Here is a 24,620-nt window from a genome sequence, read left to right on the forward strand (position 1 = left end):
CCATCCGAGCAACACAGGGATGATGCTGTCCCATGCGCTATTTGATAGAAGAAAATGAAAAAAAGTCTTTACATGGGAGCGCCTTGTGAGATCACCTGAAACTAACTTTTTCTAGCAAAACTGTGGCTTTTACTTTGAATTTTACAAAGCAGTTTGGTTCTTTCTTCCATCTATATTTAACAGGCAAATCTTTGTTAGGGATTCAGTGGTAGGATGTTATATTTATAATTGTTTATATTAGTGGATCTAAACAGAAAAATATGAGGATCAGAATTGAAAATTCTACCTCTCGTCAATACATGATCAAAAATGGTGACTGTTATGTGTCAAAATGCGTAAAGACTGAACAAATTATAAATACGATATATTCTTGTACGAAACACTCAGCTGTGGCATTTGTTGGTAATTATAGTGTAAATCATTCCCAAAAAATGTAGAAATTACATTAAAGAATTGCTTATTTTCATGAAATTATGCACTTAATGGCATGAGGTGGAAAATCTTTCTTATCTTCCTAATACCAACACCTGTATTTTTTACTTGAGTAAGCAGAACCAGAGGAAGACTTATGGAAGTTCATTTTTATGGCAAGGTCTCATTCTTTGGCTGCTTTCATTTGACAAAGAGGCAATAATTCCTCTGCTAGGTGTTTATTCAGTAAAGTAACAGCTTTATTTGGCAGCATGAGATGTACTCTATTCACATCACAGCTTTCCATCATGGCATTGCAGGCCTTACATGATGAGCACGTACACAGTTAAATAGGTTTCCTACAAAGATACAACATACAAAATCTGTTAGAGGTTTACAAATTAGGGTTCTTTCTCTAAACACACTGAATGATAACTTTTTTTGAATGCCACATTCAAAATTGAAAAATGCCATTTTTGAAGTACTCTCAAGTTACTGGATTCTGCAATGTGTCTAATAGATCACAGGCCTGAACAAACAGACAAGAGCTCGTCTAATGCTCTGCAGTAGTATGATAGAACAAGTTAGAGCACGAAACCCACAGGATGTTACAAAAATGCATGAGCACATGCCTCAGAGCACGAGAGGTCCTTCTATGCCAGTGCAATTCCGTCATCATTGTTTTTCGTTCATGTGCTATTTAGTTCTTTAGGGTAATTAAGCCATTCCTATTCCCAGCTTCAACATCTTCATTAAGAATGAAATATTAGCTACATCAGTATAATTGTATCTCCATCATTTGAAAATCATTTCCTTTTCCTCCAGAGGTGCTGCAGTCCTTAGACCTTTTAATGATAACTCCAAGCAATAATAATTATTAAAGGATTGTTGAACAATACCGTTTTCTTCATTGGCTGCACAGGTCTTCCATTCTTTGGTCATTAGTTCGAAGTCTTGGAGGAAAAGGTGGATGAATTCTCATCATGCTGATGTTTTTTTTCACTAAATTAATATTTCAAGTTTTCCTTGTTGTTTGACTTGAAAAAAGTTTAGTCTTTATGAAGGGACCCGAAGTGGAAATAATTGGACCATCTGCAAGACAGCTTTCGCCAGAAAGGAATAGTCATTGGACAGCATTAGGCCCATAAAGGGAGAAGTTGCCTCAGCTCCTGCGGGGCTCAGGCATCTGCATCTCCTAGGCTTGTGTACTTAACAGCTGGGCATGTCAGGCTTAGTCCCATGCTGGAGAAAACATTGATCCCACAGTGTAGCATGAACGTACAGAGTGACAGACAACAGATGGAGACTCACAGCAGCAAAATCATTTTTTTTTGAGGTAAGTGGCACACACAGAATAAGCTGCCCAGGTAAGGATCTCTCCTTTGATGCATGTGTCAGGAAACCTGTAAACCAATGAGAAATAACTTGTGAGTAAATGGCACTTTGTATTTCCCTCGAGAACTTAATTTTAATTTCAGACCACAGCAAGGGAGAATAAACACATTGTCCTTTCATGCCTAAGTCAAAACAGAAAAAGATGAGTTATCACTGAGCACTGAATTAGATGCAACCAGCTGCCAAACATAAGGAGAATCAGAATTGAACACTGTACTTCTATTAAATACATTCCCCATGTGTTTTCCAGCATCTGTTTTTATTAAACTTTTACAAAGGTTCAAATATTGGTATTTGATAGAAACATGTTGCAACCCCATTACAGTTTCATATCCACAGTGGCTCAGATGATTGTAAAATAGACCCCTCCGCTTCAGCCACCAAAAAAGATTGTTTTGCTATTTAATTTAACTACGGCGACATACAGTGAAGAAGTTCACAGCCACTAGGAGAGCTGTCAAAAAAACAGCAACAGACGTGGCTTTGGTGTAAATTATTTGAAAATTAAGATACCTGCAAAAATGTTTCAAGATATAATTATATTTACCCAGCATGCTGATGTGTCATTTAGAAATGTCTTAAAAGACTCATGTAGGGTAGAAGCTAGCAGAAGCTGGATGGTGCCTGCCTCTAATCTAGAAGGTTATGGATTTGAGTTGACACTCTCTGCCACTTAAGTCCACTTATTGTAGTTAGGTAACAGTTTGATCAATTTTTAATGCTGATTTTCGATGGAGTACTACATGGAAATGTATTGTCGCTCAAGGCGGGGAGTGGGGGGGGGAACGGGGGGGACGGTGACAGACTCCAATGTGAACTGTACCATTTCCCAATGTGAGATATCTCTCAATTATACTTCAACCTATCCTGAAAATTAATATCTTTACATCCTGAAGTGTGAGTTCAGAGTATTTTATGACAAGATCTTATCACCAACTCATTAAAACTGTAAAGATGCCCCTTTCCAATCACCTTAATGTGAATTGGAGTGCTCTTCCGATTGCATTTGCGTATGCTGTATGCGCAACATTAATTAAAACTGATAATAGTAATTCCCTGTTAATAACTGGGCAACATAGGCTGCAGGTAACTAAGGATTTAACATTCTTATATAGTGAGTGTTGCGGCGAATTAATGGGCCTTGCGATACTAATATTGATATAAAATATGTAAGCTCTCTAGAATTTTAAATGTATGCTAATTATGTTCGCTATGAGCCAACTAGTGCAAACGCAAGGCATGATGGGAAGCTTGACTAAAGCAGACTGAAGCATAGTGTCACCATTTTAAAAGTAGCAACTGCTAACAGGAACAATGTACAGAGACAGTGGCGACTGAGGGCTGGATAAGAGGGATAACAACCGGGGGAAAACAGAAACGAGACCGTGAGGCTGGGACAGTTGAGATAACATCTGCTCAAGCATACGTGCTAGAATCTGTAATGGTAATGGATGGGACATAAGCGTGACTCATAGGGCGGGCCTGACGGTTGAGTGACTGACAGCACAACCATACATCCTGCCTTGGTAACCGATGAACGCGGCTCCACCGCAAGTATTGGGTAATAGGCGCTAAAGCTGTTTGTACGACTGTATAAAAGCTGTACTGCTGTATGTGATCTTTGAGACGTTGCGGCTGTGGTCCACCATGTACTCCCTTGCATATGCTTGAATAAAGCTCTATGATTGAAGGCCTGTCCGGACTCAGTGTGGTATTTCGTGGTGAGCGTAAGCTCCCTACAACAGTGAGGAAAGTTACATCATTGGAGGGGACACTTTATTTGGTAACTTAAAAGGCACTCACTTCACGAGCGGCCATTAAACAGGTACTGGGGCACAGGTTCTTATCGATTTTCTTAACTTTGTTTGCAACTCTCTTCATTTCCCATGGTAATGTGTTTTTTTTTTGCAAGTTTGGTATTTTCAAATGGCTCGCAGGAAAGTTAAGACATTCACAGGCTAATGGCAAATCAACCACATGCGAACATATAGGGGTCGATTTTAACACCCCCCGCCTGATAGCAACCAGATGCGTTTGGAGCAGTTTAAATAGAGCGGGGTCACTTTCCTGCTCCGATCTGCCGACTACAATTTTAAATTGCAAGCGGCAAGGACACCAGCCCCAAGCCACAGGGGTTTTGTGGTTGGGATCAGATCAGCCATGATCTTATTGAATGGCGGAGCAGGCTCGAGGGGCCGATTGGCCTACTCCTGCTCCAATTTCTTATGTTCTTATGTTCTTATGTTTTAAATATGCAAATCGGGCTCCGATGACAGCATTGTCCATTTTAATCTGAGGCCTGAGCAGCAGAACAGTGGTGCCTTACCTACAGTGAACAGCAGCCAGGGCCAGAAGAGGCCCAGCAAGGTAAGTTTTTAATTTGTTTTAGTTTCTTGTGAGCCAGGTGAAGCGCTTACCTTGTGCCAGGGTCTGTTCCCCTGGGTCCCTGGCAGGGACCTCCTGCTTTTAACGGCTGGGCAGCCACTTTGGCCATTTTGGTCGGGAAGTTGGCACGTGACATGCTAATGAGACCCGGCTGTGAAAATCGGCCGAGCCTGCCTGCTGCCAATCCCCGATGGGCATGCCATGAGCTTTGTCGCAGTCCCGCCCAGGAGTTAAAATCGAACCCATAAAAATAGTCAAAATTTGCCCCATTGGTAAAGGTTGTCACTAATCTGGAATAAAATTCTAGGGAAACCCAGGAAAAAGCCCTTCAATATTATTTTGAGTTGGGAATTGTCAGATGGATTACAATGATCTTTTCTGTGCATTATAATTAAATTCAGATATCACACGCTGGAAAACACTGGCTAAATAGGGTGATTACACAATATAATATTCACCAGGAAGGCCCAGGCCCGATCTTTAGTTGCTGCTGAGTTCGGTGATCTCAGCTGGGGTGATTGAATTATAGGGACATTACAATTGGCTTTAATGCCACTGGGCTAGCGATCTGAGCTGGAACTGTGCACATGTGGACCATGGATCGGGGCAGAATTGGGCTCAACTGTGAGGTTCCCTGGGGTAGAATAACATACTGATATTCAGTGTCCAGGCTCACACATGAAGAATAGGCATTTGGGCAGCATACTTGGGAGAGTTTCCTGTGCCCATGGAACTAGACCTCAATGAGGAGTCAAATGACTTCAGGAAAGGAAGAGGACGGGATAAAATTGATCAAAAGAAAGAGAGGAAAATGTGTATAACCCATATAGGGAGAACAATCATTCTGACATTACAAATACAATTTAAGCATTATTGAAAAGATACCTGAGAGGAATATTCAGTGCCACACAGGTTACAAAAATGTAAAATATAAGCAGGTAGATTTGCATCTTTACCACCTGGGTGTAATGTGTCACCCGGGTGAAGCTTAGACAGGAAAACTGGGTAGGGGGCTCTCACACGTTTGTAATGAAGTTTTTCAATTATTTTAAATCAGTGTTTTCCAATATGTTAGCCACTAGCCACATGTGGCTAATTGGGAATCCAGATGTGGCTAATTGCATTTCTGATTACTAAATAAAAAATTGAGTAATAGACACCGTCGTTGGGCATGTGACCTCTATACTCAAATTTTCACTGCATGTGCATGTGTACTTTCATCTTTTTGTGCCTAGGTTGCTAAAATGGTAACGCAGAAAGCAGAGAGAGGTTTTTTTGATCCTTGTGAGTGCTTTGTTACAGAATGCGGTAGCTGTTTGTTAAGTAAATATACACACGTGAAGCACATTTACCTGCATTGTGTGAGTGTACGTAAGGTGTTTCCTACTAAAATTAGTGCATGTGGCTAAAATGGTGTCAACGTAGCCATACCTGTTTTTACTGGACAACACGGTTTTAACTCGGTAGTTTCTGTTACAGGCCTGTGATCTTATCCACCTGGTTCTCCTTTCTGCATTCCATCCAGGTGATATTTTACAGCCAGGCAGTGCAGACTAAAATCTACCCCCAAATCTTTGCATTCAAACAACTCAGAGCATTAATTACAAAATGACTGTCACAATGAAATAAGGCACAAAAAAGGCATCGGTGTATTGGGGCATGAAATTGCTCCTGCAAGTGTACTATCTCAGCCACTAACTTCTGGGGCTGAGTGAAGGCGAGTTGCTTCCACACAGGGATTGGGTGAAACCTTCAGCATGGTGGGGGTTTTTTGTTTAAGAGGAAATCTTAGTTTGAATGGGCAGCAGAAATAAAGTACATGGAGGACATGCAATTCGGGAGGGGGAGGTCTTTTTAACACTTACATCGTTTAGAGGTTCAGTGTACTGTGGATAGTTTACATTTTGAACTATTCTCAGTTAATCACAGAGGTTCTAACTGTGACACTCGCTCTCTCACACAGGTACAGCACATACAGCTTCCTCCGCTGTCAATACATAAAATAAATTTGAAGGCGCGTTGACAGGTAAAACAAAAACCTGAAGCCTTGACATGTGAACAACCGTACATTATTTAAAAGAAATATGAAAACCTTTCTTAAGATTGCTCCACATAAAGAGGTATACAAGCAGGAGAAGGAGAAACTGGTGTCACTTTCATTCCATTGGATAATCCTTTAAAATTAAGAGCAGACGTTGGGACAAACTAAAGCCCTTTGAAAACATTGGTGGAAGGAAAGAAACAAGACTTGCAGTTACTCTGCAGCTCAGCCCCTCCCATCTATGCAGTTACACTTGTTCAGAGCTTGCATTGTCCCCACTCCACAGATTTCAGCCGCATATACAATTTGTAATAAACCTCTTTCTCCTCAAAAAAGGGGACAGCCATTTAAATAATTTAAAAATGTTAAAGTAAAAATAACTGCCGCCATTTCTCAAGAGTGAGACCAGTTTGACAAGATATAGTACTCTTCCTGTAAGAAATATAATGGCAGATCAGATCCATCCAGTGCACTTTGATCCCTGTGTTTGTATGTTGTGGGGGAGGAGAGAACTAAAAGACAAAGTATGAAATAATGAGGGTATTTTTAACTTTGGGCAAACTTGTAAAATGGGTGATATTGAATTAGCTGCCTGTTATACACCACGCCCCATTTCCCTTTCCATTGAAGTCAATGGATGGGATAATGTGGTGGGGCATATAATAGGTGCCAATTCAATATCGCCTATTTTACACCATCTCCCAAAGGTAGTACTACCCCCAATGTAAGAAAATACTTACATCTAGCTTGGGTAAAATAAATGTGATCTATCAATCCATAACAAGCTTAAGTTAAGAATAGCAATGATTTTTTTTCATGATCTAAAGTATCCAGCTACCACGTAGTTGCAGAATTTAGCAAGTTTTAAATTCATAGGAAATGGGCAAGATTTTCAGCTGAGATTTTAGGGGAGTTTTTCCTGGGTCAGTGCCCAGGTGCACTGGATCACCTAAGTGCAGCAAATATCAGAAAACTGGGCCGGTTGCAGCGCACACCTCCAAAGGAACCTGTATGATACTCCTTAATTGAATTGAATGGAGGAAAATTGTACTTGTTTCTTTACAGTGTGCACTCCAACCCTCCCGATTTTCTGAGATTCACTGCACCTAAGTGATCAAGTGCACCTGGGTGCAGATTCAGGAAAGTCTCCCCTCCTGTGTTTTAAAGCACTTTCTTTATATTCACATATGAAGCTGTGGAATTTGAAATGTGTAGTTTGATAATGTGACTGCCTAATGGCAATAGAGGGAGTTCTGGATAATAAAAACGAACGAAGGACATTGTGAGCAGACGGTCAGTCCTCTATACAATTATGACAGAAGCAACTCATTGTTAGCATCTAAAACACATCTCCTGTTCCATGTGAAGAACACAAGAGCTTTTACTACTATGGATGAACTCTTCACGTCCATCCAAAAGAATCTGTATGCAATACTGTCAATGAAGCTTTACACACCATTTATCCTGCCTGTGGAATCCTGTCCTTTGCATGAAGGTTTTCAACTGCAGACTTAACCATCATTTGTTGAGCGGTGTTGGAGGCTATGGGAAATCTGTGACTTGCCTGTTGGTACCCCAAGTATTCCTGTGCTCCCAGCAACCACCAGGGTCAAATTCGTGAGACATCTATTCTTGCTACAGTTGCCTCCAGCTTCACCCTGTTGTTATGCCACCTAATATGGAAAGAAATAATTACATTTTGGTCATTAGGCCTTCTTTAGCCAGAATTTGAGGAAATAACCTTTCTCACTTCTCTTTTTTTTAAATCACAGGTTCTACCAGAAGGAGGCCTAACAGTCAAAACATCAGGCGGAACTTTCGACTTTGATTAGTGATGTAAATCGGGTGGGGGTGGATTAGCCGCCTGTTATACACCCCGCCTGATTTCCTTTTCCCTTGATCTGCCACGACCTGTTTTACACACCCCACCAAAGTTCAAGTTTCCATCCATCATTTTTGTTTCTTCACTGTTTACTCTAAGCTGACCCAGCATCCTATTTCCTGCATATATATCTGATTGCCACTGCCTGAGTCAAGTGTCATTGAGTGAAGTAATACAAATTATTTCCTTTTAAAAAGCATTGTTGCACTTTTTTAAATCCTGTAACCACCACATTCTCAACTCGAATTTTGCAGATTTTGGTGTTGTCATTAAACTGTGTTGCATAAAATTATATAGATCTTCGTTGAAATAAATTTTGCCTATAGTTTCCGATTTTTATGTGGCAAAAATGAAAGTGGGAAGTTAGTCTGCAAGCTTTTAAAACATTAGAACGCAGTTGAAGTAATTTTTATAAAATGCCATTTTAATCTCACAATTACATTTCAACAAAATATCTAATGCATCCTATTGACTGAATATATAATTTAATATAATCACCCATAGATTTGTCATCAACCAGAACCTTTCTCACACAATTAATTCTTTTAAAAACCATTGCATCTAAACTACTTTATTGTGTTCATTAATAATCATTTCCTCTATTTAGCTTTTTATTATTCTATTTGAAAGTTTAATATGAATTAAAAAGAAATGTTTATCTGATCAATAAATTCTGTATTCCCAACAGATTCTTTGCCAACATGATTTGTCTCTATATCAACTTAGGGTTTTTGTTCCATTCATTTTTTACTATTGTTCCACAAATGATATTATAAAGCATGGTGACTAGAAACACATGATCCTAGTAGCAGAAAAAAATTGATAACTAAGGCTTGTCCCACAAGATATCACAGTCTCGACTGAATGTTGAATGAGTGCAAGTGCCCCTAGCTCCAAGATATCTCAAGCTAACCACCTCAACCGATTTTAGAAATGACTCCCATTTATCACCCGTGTGACAGAACTTTTGAAAAGTAGCATTGGGGAAATATCAATTATTGGTATGGATTATCTAGAAAAGCTTCATTTGCAGGTTGATCAGAAGGGTGTTCCTAATTCTCATACCTTGTGCCATGTGCACTGAAGCAAGGAATTAATCCCTACCGTCTATGGCCACAGTAGACATTTGAGCACTTTATGCTTTGTGCATAAACAGGTGTAATTTAGGTGTATAATCTCATTATATTATCTCTAATACAATGAGAGATCATATAATCTTTCATTATATTAGAGATTATATGGTCTCTAATATTAAGGGATATATTAGAGATCAATGAATTATGTGATATACTAAACCAAATTAAACAAAGTGAAACGCGATAAAATAGACCTGTGAATGTGTATTATCAAGATGATGCAATATGGTCTATCTGAACGGTCAGCTATACGATTTGGGCTAATGCTAAATGTATTTAACATGTTTGTATTAGCCATAATTTCCTGCGCTGTACTCAAATTTGCCGATGAAGAGAATAAAGGGCTGTGGAGAATATTAAAATGAAGCCTGTCCTAGATTAGAGGCAGAACAAAAATCCCCATTATATGACCATTTACAATAAAGTGTTGTGAAATCTGTATCAGCATATGGTCTTTCCAGTCTCTATGGAAATTAAGGCATGAGCTCTCATCTTTTCAATCTGTAAAGAAATTATGACAGGCTTCACCTCTTAATTGCTCCCAGTGCACAAATTAAAAATACTGTACATTCGTTCATGCTCTAAGCTATTTTATGCATACAAGCACTGTTATCAGTGAGGAGAGCTGTTGCGGCACAATGATAACGTAAGTGAAGCTAGCTTTTCTCATAGTACAGCAATACCTGATGTTGAAAATTGATCTAGGAAATACTAAGTAGCATTAATGGATCTTCTTGGTGCACTCACAGATAAACAAATTTTATGCAAGTGATTACCCCTTATTTTATGTTATAGGCAATTCTTTAATACTTTGTACTCATATTGTACTTTATATAGATGTGTAAGTGTCAGCTCAGGTGGATAGAGTTTATCAATCTGCAGAACTTCTGTAGGAATTAAGATAATTACGTATCTGTCAGCTATAACTGCACCAGGCTGTTCCTTACCTGTGCTTGTTATGAATGTAGTGTTTTCTTATCACTTATCTTTAAGTTTTTAGATGTCATGATGATTAATGTGGACTGCAGTCTAAGGTATGAGAAATAAAAAGAAAGACTTGCATTTATGTATTGCCTTATCTCAAAAATATTTCATACACAATAAGTTACTTTAAAGTGTAGTAACACTTTAATGCGTCTTTCGGACACCTCTCAGGTGGACGTAAAAGATCCAACGGAGCTATTTTGAAGATGAGCAGGGGAGTTATCCCCGGTGTCTTAGCCAATATTTATCCCTCAACCAACATCACTAAAAAAAGAAACAGATTATCATATTATCGCATTGCAGTTTGTGGGACCTTGCTGTGCACAAATTGGCTTCCGCATTTCCTGCATTGCAACAGTGACTACACTTCAAAAGTACTTCATTGGCTGTAAAACACATTGGGACGTCCTGAGATTGTAAAAGATGCTATATATAAATGCATGGCTTTCTTTCTAACATTTGCTATGTATGCAACTGATTCAGCCATTTTATGCACAGTACGGTCCAGCAAACAGTGGGACAGAAATCACTCCCGAAGTAACAGTGGAGCTCAACAGCACTCTCCGTTTTTAGTGGTGAATTGAAGGAGCAAGTTCCTGCATTTGCACATGCGCAGTGAAACGTGGAAATCGTGAAAATTGTGAACTTGCTCCTAGTGGTTCATCGGCGATATGACAGCTTTGAATTAAAGGGACATCGCATGTTGCAATCAGAGAAATCATTGAAAAAATGCCAACTTGCTTATCTGCCCAGCTGGAAAGTAACTAATTACACCACCAAACAGGTACGCTTAAAAATACCAGGTCTAAATTAAGTTTTAAAAGCGCAGTTAGTCTTAATGACTGCCAAACAACTAAAAATTAACTTTTAAAAATGCGGAGTCTCATATTACTCCTTATTTTAATAGTTTGTGATCATTAAAAAAATTAAAAATTTTAAAATTATTTTTCCCCTCTTTCTCTTTAATTTAATTCAATTATTTCTTTGGCTTTTTATATAAAAAAACTTTTTATTTACAATGACATACAGAATACTAACTTTAAATGAATGAAGTCTGCTTGCCTGCTTGAGCAATGCAGCCTGAATCTGTGGGCATGACTTCTCTTCCTGACAGATTTTGCGGGCGTGTCTTGTCCTCACAGACGTTTCCAGCCGCACGGTAACTCACGCTGCTCAGAGGCTGGGTTGATAGCGCACATTTTGTTTTAAGTTCAAATTCAAGCAACTATTTTCGTTAATTAAATTTGCAGGAGCAGTGGTGAGCATTGCCTCGCTGCTCTTCGCGATTTCTGGCCCAATGAGGGTGAAGCACCAGTTGATCATTTTTTTGGTGTTGTTTGATAGAGAGATATTGACTGGGACACCAGTCGTTACACCGGGATTTTGGTGCAATCCCTGTTTATATTAGAGAATTCTCCTTTAATTAAATCCAATTTGTTCTACATCCCAAATCAGTTCAGTTTTGTTGCTGATTTTAAGCTCACCATTGTACAAAATAAGTAAAACGTACCTTTGTTCCTTATTCAGAATAACCTCAATGGAAAATGCTTCAATTATTCACACAAGTGTGACTTTGGAGCAATGGTGTGCTAACATGTAGTGGTAGCAGGAGTAACAACAGCTTTGTAGTGTATTGTTGAAATTGGATGTAGAATGTGGGTTGCCTGCTAGATACCACAGATATATTGTATTTAATCAGTCTATCATCTGCTTCATCACTTTGAGCTTCAAGAAAATGCCTCTCATCTTAAAATTCTATTTCTGATTAAGGACTTAAGTGAGGGAATATTGTAGTCATCTTCACACGGATTATATTTGAATGTATTTCCATTCATTAGCGAATGGATTGATCACTTTATAGTGACCCTTATTGCATATCCCAACATATAAAATCTGCAGCAGATACCTTGCCATCACATGCTAAATTGGAGTTCGGAAAGTAGACTAACAACAATAGTACATGCCAACTGTCAGAGCTTCCCCCCAACTGTCAGGGTTTCCCCAGCCGTCAGCATCTGCTGATGGAAATCAGCATTTTCATGCATGCCTGTGCAGAGTTTTGTGCACACACAGATCCAAAGAATTCTACAAATGCTGAAAATTTGTGGAGATTTTCCACATGCAGAAATCAGCAAAATTCAAAAATTTGTGCATGGATGCCATGCTGGTCCTGCCTGACCAGACTACGAAGGCAATTAAAATTCTTCCTTTTGAATTTGTAAGCTCTGTACAAAAAGTATTTTAGAAGGCATTATAACAGTTCATTAGTTTGCTAATCCTGGTAGAGTGCCTGCCTATTAAAACATACCGTGTTAAAATTGAAAACAGTAAATGTTTTCAAAATAAGAAATGCAAACTAACCGTGTGGAGCAAATGCAGCATTCTAATTCTCTGCACGCGCATAAAAGGAATTTGAGAAGAGAGTAAGAAAAGCAGGAAGTGACCCAACAATAATCAGTGATTAAAACTTTTGTCCAAAAAATGGACCATAGTGGGTGAAAATAATTGCAATGAATGTTCCAAATGCAAATACTTGGGATAATATGGGAAAGAAAATGTGAAAAGTGCTGTTAGGTTTATATGTCTCATGAGGCATTGACTGGGGAATTCCTGCACATTTGACTCTCACGTCTTCCTGTAATCTGTGGAAGGCCATGTGTTACTGCTACAGGCCGGCTGTGTTACACTCACTATGTACTACCTTCTCATGGCATAAAAATCAAGAAACAATTGTGATTTTTAACAACTACTTTATTTTAATATTTAAATCATCTGTAACCCTTTCAGAATAAATATTTTTTGGCTTCAAAGGCTGAATCACAGCACAGTCCAACATACTGAAAAATACGACAAAAAAGCATCAAGAATCAATATTTGCTGGGGGAGAGGAAAGCATGTCCCTCTAGGAAGTAAACTTTGTATCTTATGTGCTCAGGTCCCTCTTAACAAATTTATAGATCCACCACTGTGAAAATTGTAGTTTTGTATACTTAAGTTTTTTCTTGCAATATAAGTGATGTATATTTTGGGTATACCTGCAGGTTAAATTATGACAAGATCATGTCCCACTACATTCTCATTATAACCTCTTCTTTTCATGTTAAAAGCAAGGTAATTAGGTTTCAGTTTTTCCGAACATATGAAAATGACGGGCAAGAAAAGACCAGCTGGTCCATCAAGCCTGGCCCATGCTCATGATTCCTGGAGTATCATGACTAAACACTTCCTACCAACGCCCCCTCCCACTGCACACACCCGCCCGCACCCCCCCCCCCACCATGTAATCTCCTGGAAGAAGCAAAAGAGAAAAAAAAGGGTCAATAAGGGGACAAAAACCTCTGGAAAACCCCCTCAGGCGATCGTAACCAGTCCAGGAGATCACATTGACCATGCATACATTAACTGTTAATCCAGTTACCTTTTATATGATGTGATCGCTGCCCCAGCCAAGAACCGGACCAGCTCCCCTTTGAAAGAATGCAAAGTCCACACATGCTGCACAAGGCACAACACATTCCAGAGGCTCACTACTCTCTGGGGAAAGAAGAACCGCCTGACATTTAGCCTATTCCTACTTTTGCGTAGTTTTAATGCCTATCCCCTGGTCTGCCACAATCTTTCAATCTGAAATAATCTATCAATATGCATGCAATGCAGCCTTTCATTATTTTATATGCCTTTACCTTGTCTACGCTGCTCTAAAGTAAATTGAACCAGCTCTTTAAGCCTATCTGAGTAACTACATTTCTTTAAGATAGAAATCGTTTTTCTCACTCTCCTCTGTGTCTTTTCCAAGGCCACTATGTCACCCACCATGTGAGAGGACCAAAACTGGTTGCAGGACTCCAGATGTGGTCTAACCAATGACCTGTCTAATGTCAGAATGGTGTCCTTTGATTTGTACTGAGTAGTTCTATTAATACCACCCAAATACCCAGTTTGTTTTGGCTGCGGCTTTTCTGCATTAATCGTAAACTTTCAGTGATCTGTGCTCAATAACACTTAGAAAATGGATTGTGAAATATGGCAAAAATCCTGGAATTCCACGTAAGACAACAGAATTTTACTTATTTAGCCATTGTAAAGCAATGGCCCTGGCCTTAGGTCTATATTCAGGGTTGTTTTTGAGTTATTTAAGTTATCAGCTTTTTTGGGACTGTGTAAGCTTTTTTGAAGCTGTGGGGATAGGGTAATTTGCCTGTTTCAAGCAGGCCAGCAGTGGGCACTTCAGTAACATCTGCCTTTGTAAGGTGGAGTGGCCCATAGCCTCTGGAATCGATTACCTTTGCCTGCTAAAGAATTGACACCTTTCATAAGCTATCAGCAGAACTCAGCTGGTGAGAGTTCCATGGAATTGCTTAGAAATTACAACATGAAGCAGGACTTTTGGCTCAGTCAGTGTTTATCCTTCATACGAGCAGTAGTCCTAATACCATGTGCCCGTCATATTCCCAAATCCCTATATCGCCCTTTCCTTCAATCACCTATTCATTCTGTTGAGGCCATGTGAGGTAGAATAGATCGAATTCCCAGGGTAGCCTGGGCACTCGCTTGAGGTAGGGGCGCAGGCAGAGAAATTATCTTCTCCCCCTTCCAAAAATGATCATTTACAAGAAATGGGATGGAATCCGGGATCCTGGAGGAACTGGATTATATCCCAAATTCTGGCCAGTGCCGGATGATCCATCCACTCTCTGACCAGAATTTCAGACTCTTTGGGGGTTAATTTGGTTAACCCCTGAAAACGGGCGTGGGTATCACGATCCGCGAATAACCTGCGCCCGGTGCTTCCAGCACAGGCAGGACGAGGCATTCGTCCGACCTGAACACTTACCTGCAAGCAGCGTTAAAAACGAGGCCTGACACAAGGATTCAAGGACATGCGCATTTTCCACCAGCAGGGGGAGCCCGAATCTCTTAAAGGGAGAGGGTCTCTCTGACAGGCGACCAAAATCTCTTAAAGGTAGGTGGCACCTGTTATTTGCTAAAAGTAACAGTCTGCTGTCTGCATGGAGTCTGAACGGAAATCAGACATCGCACATGTAAAACATAGATGCAGGTCCCATGTTTACAAACTGATGAGTTATGGTAAAACATTGACTAAAGGTTGCGCACTACTAAATCCCACATCCTCCAATCTGCATGCCAGACCTCACCAATCTGCCGATCTGAGTTAGTACCAGGCCTGCGAGAGTGCGTGCACCAAGGTAATCTGCTGATGCACTAGAGGCCTTGGTGCAAGAGGTGGACAGAAGGAGGGACATCCTATATCTGCGGTTGGGGGGGGGTGGTGGCAAGAGGCCCTCCAGACATATGTTCAAAAGGCAGTGGGAGGCAGCGGGGAACGCAGTCAATGCCAGGCACATAGCACCACGAACATGGATGCAGTGCAGGAAAAAGTTCAATGCTTTGACACGAGTGGTCAAGGTTAGTGAGGTCAACTGTCAAGTAGCATCTCCCACCAACTGCACCACTAGCCGCATCCACTGCTCCATGCACTACACCCCCATCCCCCACATAGCAACAAACTCTTTCCATCATGCCACTGCCACTTGCTGCTCCTGTTATGCGCCACCTTCTCCTGCAAGAAAGCGGGACGTGTGTTTGGTTGATGTGCCTGTCGTTGTTGAATAGCTGTCAGTGTGTGTGTGGCCTGTGAGTTGTGGGTGGGTGGCTTGCAACAGTGGTAATGTGTAAGGGTGAGAGGAGGCATCCGACTGGAAGAGTTGAGTCGGATGCCTCCTCTCACCCTTACACATTACCACTGTTGCAAGCCACCCACCCACAACTCACAGGCCACACATACACTGACAGCTATTCAACAATGACAGGCACATCACCCAGACACACGTCCCGCATTCTTGCAGGAGAAGGTGGCGCATAACAGGAGCAGCAAGTGGCAGTGGCATTTAGCCCCTCAAGCCTGTTCCACCATTCAATGAGATCATGGTTGACCTGTGACCTAATTCGATATACCCGCCTTAGCCCCATATCCCTTAATACCCTTGGTTCACAGAAATCTATTAATCTCAAGATTTAACAATCACAAGTGAGCTAGCATCAACTGCCATTTGCAGAACAGCCTTCCAAACTTCTCCCACCCTTTGCGTGTAGAAGCATTTCCACCTTCACTCCTGCACGTCTTCAATGTTAGGCTATGTCCCCTCATCCTAGTATTCAAGTATACGAGACCTCTAAAAACAGTTACAAATGCATCAGCAGCTAGAAGCAATAATTCAGCAACTAGCCTGTAAATCCTGCATGGTCCCTTTAAACAGTGCTGGTCGGGGGTGGGGGTCCTCCAGGCACTCTAAAACATGTTCAGATGGACGCAGTTAAGACAGTGCGTAGAGTGGAGTGTTAAGTCCCAAAGTGGTGTCTCTCACTTTAAATCAGCGTTGCACACTGATTGTATACATTTTCTCCTTACTTTACATGCTGTCGGTGTTCGTAATTCGCATATGCGCTACTACCTTTACCAAGATGGCGTCTGGCGCACGTCACGCTAGAAACGTGCGTGCACATCCAAGACGCCATCTTGGCACTCCGGGAGGCCGCGTAGCACTGAAATAACGGGCGCTAAACATCCCAGTTTCTAGCCCTTTATGTTTCTAAGCAATTTGTTAAAGTGCCATATAAATACAAGTTTCTCTTTTCTATCTGTAGGTAGATTATTATATCTTACAGAATAACTGGGCAAAAAATTTGCATGATGGCCCAGTTCTATATGATTTCCAATACATCAAGAATGTCTATTAATGGATGAAAAGATTATTCAAGATTCTTAAAAAATAGAGTGCATATTTTTTTTTCCCAGAGCTTTTTATGTTTCCATTTTGTTGCACTATTGATAATTATCTTAAGGTCCAAGGGTATGAGGAACTCAGAAAAAGGGAAAAATGAAATGGGGCAGACAAGGAGGAGCACAACAGCTACTACTTCAAATGACAAGCAGAGCACAACCTGTGACTTCACTTTTAAAGAGTAACTTTATGAGGTGAGGGCCCTAATATGGAGGCTTGCTATATTGGAATGTGGGTCAGAAGGACTGCAACACAAGAAAATCGATTCAGCAACCCACATTTCACTCTAGGAGGCTCCATGGTGGGGGTCTTACCACCAAACATATTCTCCTTTAATCTTGCACCTAGCATTGTTTTGGAATAACATGGTTAAAGATATCAATTCAATTAAGCCACTTAATTATTTGTCATCTCTTGGTCATGAATTAGCATCAGATTTAATGTAGCAGACATTTGTTTTCTTTCATTTTTGTAATTAGGAAATGTATCTCACATGCGCAGAAATGGTAAAGATCCACACGACTTGGGACAAAAGCATTGAATAGATAAAACTCAGAGAGGAGGAACATTCAAACATATGTTTAGAGAAGAAATTCCATTTAGCAGAAACTATTCCGCTGACAGTAACTTGGCTAATGGGACCATGAAATCATGTCTTATTGAACTTATCGGCTCCCTGTTCATTTTATGCACCAAGCTATCTTCTGTTCTTGGTTTCGAGCCGGTGTTGTTTTTTCTCGCATAGGGTGTTTGGGAGCCTCATTTTAATTAATATTCCATGCTAGTAAGAAAATGATGATGCAGTTCTTTATTCTCCATGTCCCAGTGCTAAGTCTGCCCATTAAAAATGAGCATAGAAGGTTTGCAACATTAACACTTGTCATTTTTTTAAAAAATAGACATTTTAGTGCAAAATATGGGGATTGCTTTTAAAGTGCCCTTATCATCATATTTCATGCTTGAAGGTAATGAATATTAGAGAAGGTTACCAGGGAGATGAACTGGCAGCAGAGATGGGCTGCCTGTACTTGTTATTAAGTCACCAACCATATAAGCAGGCCCTGGCACACCTACCTGGCATTGACAAAGGAAAACTACTTCTGCAGGCTCTAATTTAGCAAGGAGGCAGTTGTGAAGTTGTGCCATCTGCTGCAAGGAGACCTGCAGCTAACCTCTACCCTATGGATGGCACTGCCAGTGGCAGTTAAAGTCACCTCCTCCCTCAACATTTCTACTTTCATCTCCTTCTTGGCTAGCATAGGCATCATCTAAAATATCAGTCAATTCACTGCCTATAGATGTATGAAATGGGAGTCTAATTCAGATGATTTATTGATTTGAACTTCAAAAAATTTCTTTTATTTTGCATATCATGAGGGGAAACTTTTTCTACTGATCATGCACAACTGGATCTGTAACATACTGAGCTGTTTAATTTAATCTCGCCAGCTTACAAATTTCAAACCTAAAAAATTCTCAGCGCAAAATGCAAACAAATGATTAAAGATTCTGAAAATACACAGCACTATTACAATCCCAAATCCCTTATCCCACTGTATTCACAACCCTATGGTTTGAAACTCTTTATATATGGGTAACACTCTGCAATCAGCTTCATTGTTTGTCCTACTCTGTAATTTTAATTTTTGTATGAATTGTATAATAATGTCTGGGAGTACAGTATCGCAACCAAAAAAAGCCTAGCACTTCCACTACTTTTTGAGGAGGAAATCAGGCAACCTGGGAGTGCAGGTGCCAGAAATTGCAGCATAACTTATTTCCACCAGGTTTCCACCCCTTAATTGCTGTAATGGTAAATTCCGATGGAGGGTGGCAGGCACTTCTCCCCCCCACCCCACCCCCAATCCCCGCACTCATTCTGCCTTGAAATCAGTTTTGGTGGTGTGTCAGGGGATTCCCAGGCTGCCCTGGAAATCCCGCCAGATATGTACCTGTTACAACCAGCAGTATGTGCCCCTGCAGGAAGCTGGCATACTTACTGCACTGGGCTGGACATGGGCCTCCCTACGCTGACTTCAAATGACTTCAATAGAGGGATCAATTGCCTTTTGAAACAGCAAGAGAGCGATGAAAGAGGAAGTTGGACACACATGGAGTCCTCAACCAGATCAGCCTGTGACGCCCCCTGCTTGGAGCATCAGGGTGCCCCTAAAATTCCAGGTGGTCCGCGGGGCAAATACTCCTGTAGGCCCTATTATGTCAATGATTCCATCCTTGGGATTTGGGAGGATCATGGTGGGGACAGTGGCAGTGGAATTTCTATGCTAACATTCATAACGTCACTGCTGCAGCTCTTTTAAGTAGCTGCAGCAGTACTTCCACATTTCACTATATGCGTGGGAGCCCCATACAGGTACCTCACTGCATGGGCAAGAACTCAGCTCATATACATAACGAGCAACAAAAGCAAAAGTTCATGAAATGAGAAGAGAGGTGCACAAGAGGTCAGACAGCTGTCCTGCTGTGCACCAGCCCACCCTGGGAGTGGTCCAATTGGAATTTTTATGCTATTGAATCATTTCTTAGGCTATTTAGTCAACATTTCACTAAGGCTATTCGAAGGACATGGCCACGTATCGATGCTAATGTTAATGTACTTTTCAATTCAACATTTCAAGTTATATACTTCTTGCTCTCCAATTTATATTTGGTGACCTATGTTGCTGTATGTTAGATAGTTTAGGTTCTTTGCAGGTACTGCAACAGAATTATTTAATTAGACAAAAAGACAAATGTACCAATGTTGAGAATATTGCTGTACTACTGTGAACACTATTGAAATACATTGATGAATTCATCGCTGGTTGATGAATCTTCACAGTGCTTTCATATCTCAACATATATATGGATATAATGCAAGCCCAACCAATATTTCCCTTCTCAAAGTATAGTATTTGTGATTGCTGTGTATTTATAAATTTTCTACCCATCTTCCAGAAGGATTATACATTGAGTTTTCTTCAATAAATTAAAATTTAGGGCCAAATGCAAATTCAAAGTGCAAAAGGTACAAGTGCAGAATTCAACAGAGAATGGTCTTGGTTTTCCCTTATACCCCTGAGCATAAGTAAATCTTTAGCAGAGCCATACCAGTTTCAATAATTCTAAGTTGCTTGTGTAGGACCTGCTATCATCTTGAGTTGCATTCCATTGATCGGATGAATGTAATGTTATCAAAAAGCCAACTAGCACTGCCCCACACTACCAAAAAGGATTAATTGCACAAAATACTACTATGAGGTTGCACACCTCCAAAGACTAGTTAAAGCTCTCCTCCCAGTTTAAAAAAAGTTAAGTTTGTTCCTGTGGCTCCCGGCACAATGGCTTAGTGAAACTTACAGTGAAAAATGTTGAATGCAGGAAAATATTATAACTTTTGAAAAGAAAGAGAGTACCTTAAACCCAAAGTTTTCTGAAGTCAGCAGAAGTTGGATAATCATGAACAAACTGGAAATGGCTCAATTCAAGCTATTTAAGGTTTTCAATTTCGTTCACGTCTCACTCGTAACTTCAGTATACACTTTGGCAGAAGAAACAATGAACGAAGCCCTTAAATGTATAATTTATCTAGCCACAGTGAGATTTTCCTTTATTCTGGGAATACAGCAATAAAGAATATGAAGTTTTCAGTCAGAAAGTTATACTGGAATGAAGAAAATTACTTCCTATTATTAGATTTCTGTAGTTTGATACTTCTATCAAACATATGAGACTATCATTTTGCAACTAAATCTTTAAATTAAAGTACCTGGACCCTTGCCTTCATGCTCCTAATTATAATCATGCCTCAGTTATAATGTTCAAGTTCTCTGAATCCTAGTTTTGCTTTGATCATCCATGGTATTTGGAAGATTAAAGGAAAAATTGGATTCAATGAGTAATAGTATTACAAGGAGTATAGCATCTCTGCTAGCTGTTGATTTTTTTGCTTCTATGTTGTCTGATGTATTCTGCTCCACAGTCTGTGGAGTTGTCTTCCCTCAGCTCCCCAGTGTTATTTTTAATGCATCTAATTTTTTTTTGTTCAAAATGATGATAGCCAAGGGTGTAAAGTATTAAAATAAGGCCGATTTTCCGAATACGCACTCCCAGAGTGAAGTGTTTCCCTCGGGAAGCGCATATTGGGAATTCATTGGCACGCTTGCCCACAATTTCTCATTCATTAGGCTCCACATCCAGAAGCGTACATTCGGATTATCGACCCTTATATATCCATGTAACCTAAAATATAACATATATCTGTGATGTACCAAACATTTCCAATTCAAGGCCTCATTGCACTGATACACCACCTGCAGCATCGAACATCTCCTCATCTTTGGTGACCAATCTACACCTAAACATGCCTAGCTGTCTAACCTCTGACTCCTCTACCCTCCTATCCTCACTCAATCTCACCATTTTACATAATTCCTCTGACCCATACCCAAGACAATTCCTTGCTCTCTTCAGCCAAAACTGCCTACTACTCCAGGACCTTCCTGGAGGGCACTTGGAAGTATTAGACACTGCCCTCCCATTGGTGTTACAGAAAGTTTGTACAGGTCAATAGTAGCTTTAGAACTTGAGAACGTCTTGGACCAGAATCTAGAGAGACAAGATATTAAAGTGTATGATGAAAAGTAGCGAGGTGAGATTGAGTTATCTAAATAAGGAAAGATCTGCTGGGCCTGATTGCCTTTTCTTGTTCCAAGATCAGATTTATAAAGCATGGATTGTATTGTGACCAGCTAACTTCTGTCTTTACCACCAGTTGAAATAATACTAAGCTCATTTGGGAACTTGAAATGCCATATGAGTAAAGATTTTCAATTTGGATGGTTTCAACTTGTATTTTAATTGAACATCTAAAACTACCTCAAGCAGAAAATGTTAATGCTCTTGCCATAAATCCACTGATTTACACCAAAATGCCTGCAATGCTTGCAAGAGCAAAATTCTGACCCGTATTATTCGCGACAGTCACTATGCTAAGTATGCAGTGTTCTAATTAACCTACCATCTGTGAGAATGGATAAATGAGGACTGGTATTTGGTATCCAGTTTTTCATTACAAATCACTTCCCTGTGACCCATAACCCAAGCTAGCTATGCTTCTATTGTCAAGTATTACAGTACAAGTAGTTTGAGTTTGAATCTGACTCTAGTCACTGGCTGCTATGCAATTAAACTCTAATTTTCATTTGGCATTACTGCCACTTAATGATTGCATGAAGACAAGCAAATCATGTTTTCTGTTTTTATTTCAGATTTCCAGTTTAAATGTATAATAGATTATGTAAGTTCTGAAACTTTTGTTCACTCATAAAATTCTACAGAACTCCAGCATACCTCCCTTTTATGAAAACCTTCTGTGAAAAACAGCCCAATTCCTTTGTGCCCAGTAATTCTACATTTTTTCTGAATTCAATCAATCTACTAATTACTAACTACTTAGTCAACACAATTTCAACTAATATGTTACCCAGAGGCATGCACGGTTGTTAGATGAAATATAGCTCTTTACATACCCTATCACTCTAATTGACATTTACATAAACCCAGAGCTATACTCGAAGGGTAGAAAGAATAAGGGCATCGTTGGAAATCTATTAGTATAAAGCAGTTTGGTGGTAAAGCATGTTGATTTAAAGAAAAAAGAACTTGCATTTATATAGTGCTTTTCACATTTTCACAGCACTTCACAGCCAATTAATTACTTTTTGAAGTGTAATCACTGTTGTTATGTAGGCAAACACAGTAGCCCACATGCACATAGCAAGGCTCCACAAATGGCATTGAGATAAATGATCGGCTAATCTGTTTTGATGGTGTTGATTGAGGTATAAATGCTCCCCAGGAGAACTCCCTTGCTTTTTCTCAGACAGTAGCATGGATCTTTCAAGTTCATCTAAACAGACAGATGGGACCTCAGTTTAACATCTCACCCGAAAAGCAACAAATCACTTCACTGTGACCCATAACCCAGGCTAGCTATGCTTCTATTGTCAAGTATTACACTATAAGTAGTTTGGGTTTGAATCTGACTCTAATCACTGGCTGCTATGCAATTAAACTCTAATTTTCATTTGGCATTTCTGCTGCTAAATAATTGCGTGAAGACAAGCAAATCAATGCTTCCCAATACAGCACTCCCTCAGTACTGCATTGAAGTGTCAGTCTGGATTGATGTGCTTAAATATCTAGAGTAGGGTTTGAACCTACAATCTTCTGACCCAGAGGCAAGAGTACTACCACTGAGCCAAACTGACACATTACCAATACTCTGCAAGAGGGAACTAAAAAGGGATAGCTATAAATATTTATACCATTTCTGCAAATACCCATGTGGGGAATACATGGGGGTGATTTTAAACCCCAAGAACGGGTGGGTTGGGGGTGGGTGGGAGTTGAAAATAGTTGTTTTTTGGGTCGCGACCGCAGCCCGGCTTTATTTCCGGGTTTAACGTCAGCGCGGAAAAGTACAGGCTTCCCACTGGGAATGCAAAGTCAGAAAATTTTGCGGTTGCGATCCAAAAAAACAACTATTTTCAACTCACACCCGCCCCCAACCCACCCGTTCTTGGGGTTTAAAATCACCCCCCATGAGTCTACAAAACAAAACTGTCCCCTAATTTGGCAATAATTGGCAATCTCACTCAGAGAGGCCACAAGATGGCTGGTGTGAGGAATGCTTTTCTCAAGTTGCAGCTGAGGTATGCTATTGGGGCAGAGTCGAGGGAGCTTGACTCTCCATCAGGTTGTACTATCCCTGATTTGCTTGATGCTGCCACTGGAAGCCTGAAAAGGAAAGATTTCTATTCCTGAACATTACCATCCCTCACCTTGATGAACATAAAAATGAATGAGACAAAGACAACCAATTCAGATTGGGGATGAATGGTACCTCCAATATTAACACTGGAGGAGCATATGCTTCTGATGTTTTCCCTAAGTAGGCAGCTTTGAATTATTGGGCCATTCACCCTCCAGTATCTATCCAGATGGCCATTCTTCACGTGTTAGCCCAGACAAATCTCCCCACCCAAAGACCATACAGACACTTCCACCAAGGTCTGTGCATAGTAATCAGGAGTGGGGTACCTGGCCAATTTTTCCCTCCCTAACCCAAGAGTACTGAGGGTAATTGTAGTCCCCAACTGCCACCTGGCTGAGAGCAGCTAACCCTGCACAGACTGTGAATCAAACCTGCAACCCCCCTAATTTATATGCCTCAGTTACTAAAAGTCAATTTAAATGCATTAACCAATATTTATTTACTGGCACTTCATATTGCTGAACATAATTGTTAAAAAGTACCTTCAGGCACTGTGAGACATAGTACATTGATGCCCATTCATACATGATAAATAAAATTCAGCCCAATGTATTGCACAATGCACATTCCATTAATGCTTAAGCAGATTTTTCACATTAGTTTCCAACTACTATAGGGAAATAATAAGCTCCACTACACCACCAATGAGAACAACTTAGCCATCAAAAGTATAGAACAGCGCAGAGACATTTGGAAATGGGGGCTTGTTTGACTGGAAACATTTTCAGGGAGAGAAACCAATAAA

The 24,620-nt window shown here is 40.2% G+C and overlaps 1 protein-coding gene across 2 annotated transcripts in view; it reads right to left on the minus strand.

Annotated features, from left to right (window-relative positions):
• Positions 1-661: 661 nt before the first annotated feature.
• The window catches only part of LOC137344693 (chemokine-like protein TAFA-5), a 266,481-nt gene continuing 242,522 nt past the window's right edge, over positions 662-24,620 (minus strand). Inside the window, exons 4-5 of one of the 2 annotated variants that reach the window (XR_010968439.1) lie at positions 7,689-7,905; positions 662-1,814 (exon numbers count right to left, since the gene is read on the minus strand). Coding sequence is in view for 1 of the 2 variants with exons in the window: in XM_068007830.1 (XP_067863931.1) it covers positions 1,806-1,814 (9 nt within the window). In the remaining variant the exon portion in view is untranslated. The remainder of the gene's footprint in view (positions 1,815-7,688; positions 7,906-24,620) is intronic. The other variant, XM_068007830.1, reaches the window with a different exon arrangement.

This window comes from Heptranchias perlo, chromosome 27 (genome assembly GCF_035084215.1).
Source record: "Heptranchias perlo isolate sHepPer1 chromosome 27, sHepPer1.hap1, whole genome shotgun sequence".
Lineage (NCBI taxonomy): Eukaryota > Metazoa > Chordata > Chondrichthyes > Hexanchiformes > Hexanchidae > Heptranchias > Heptranchias perlo.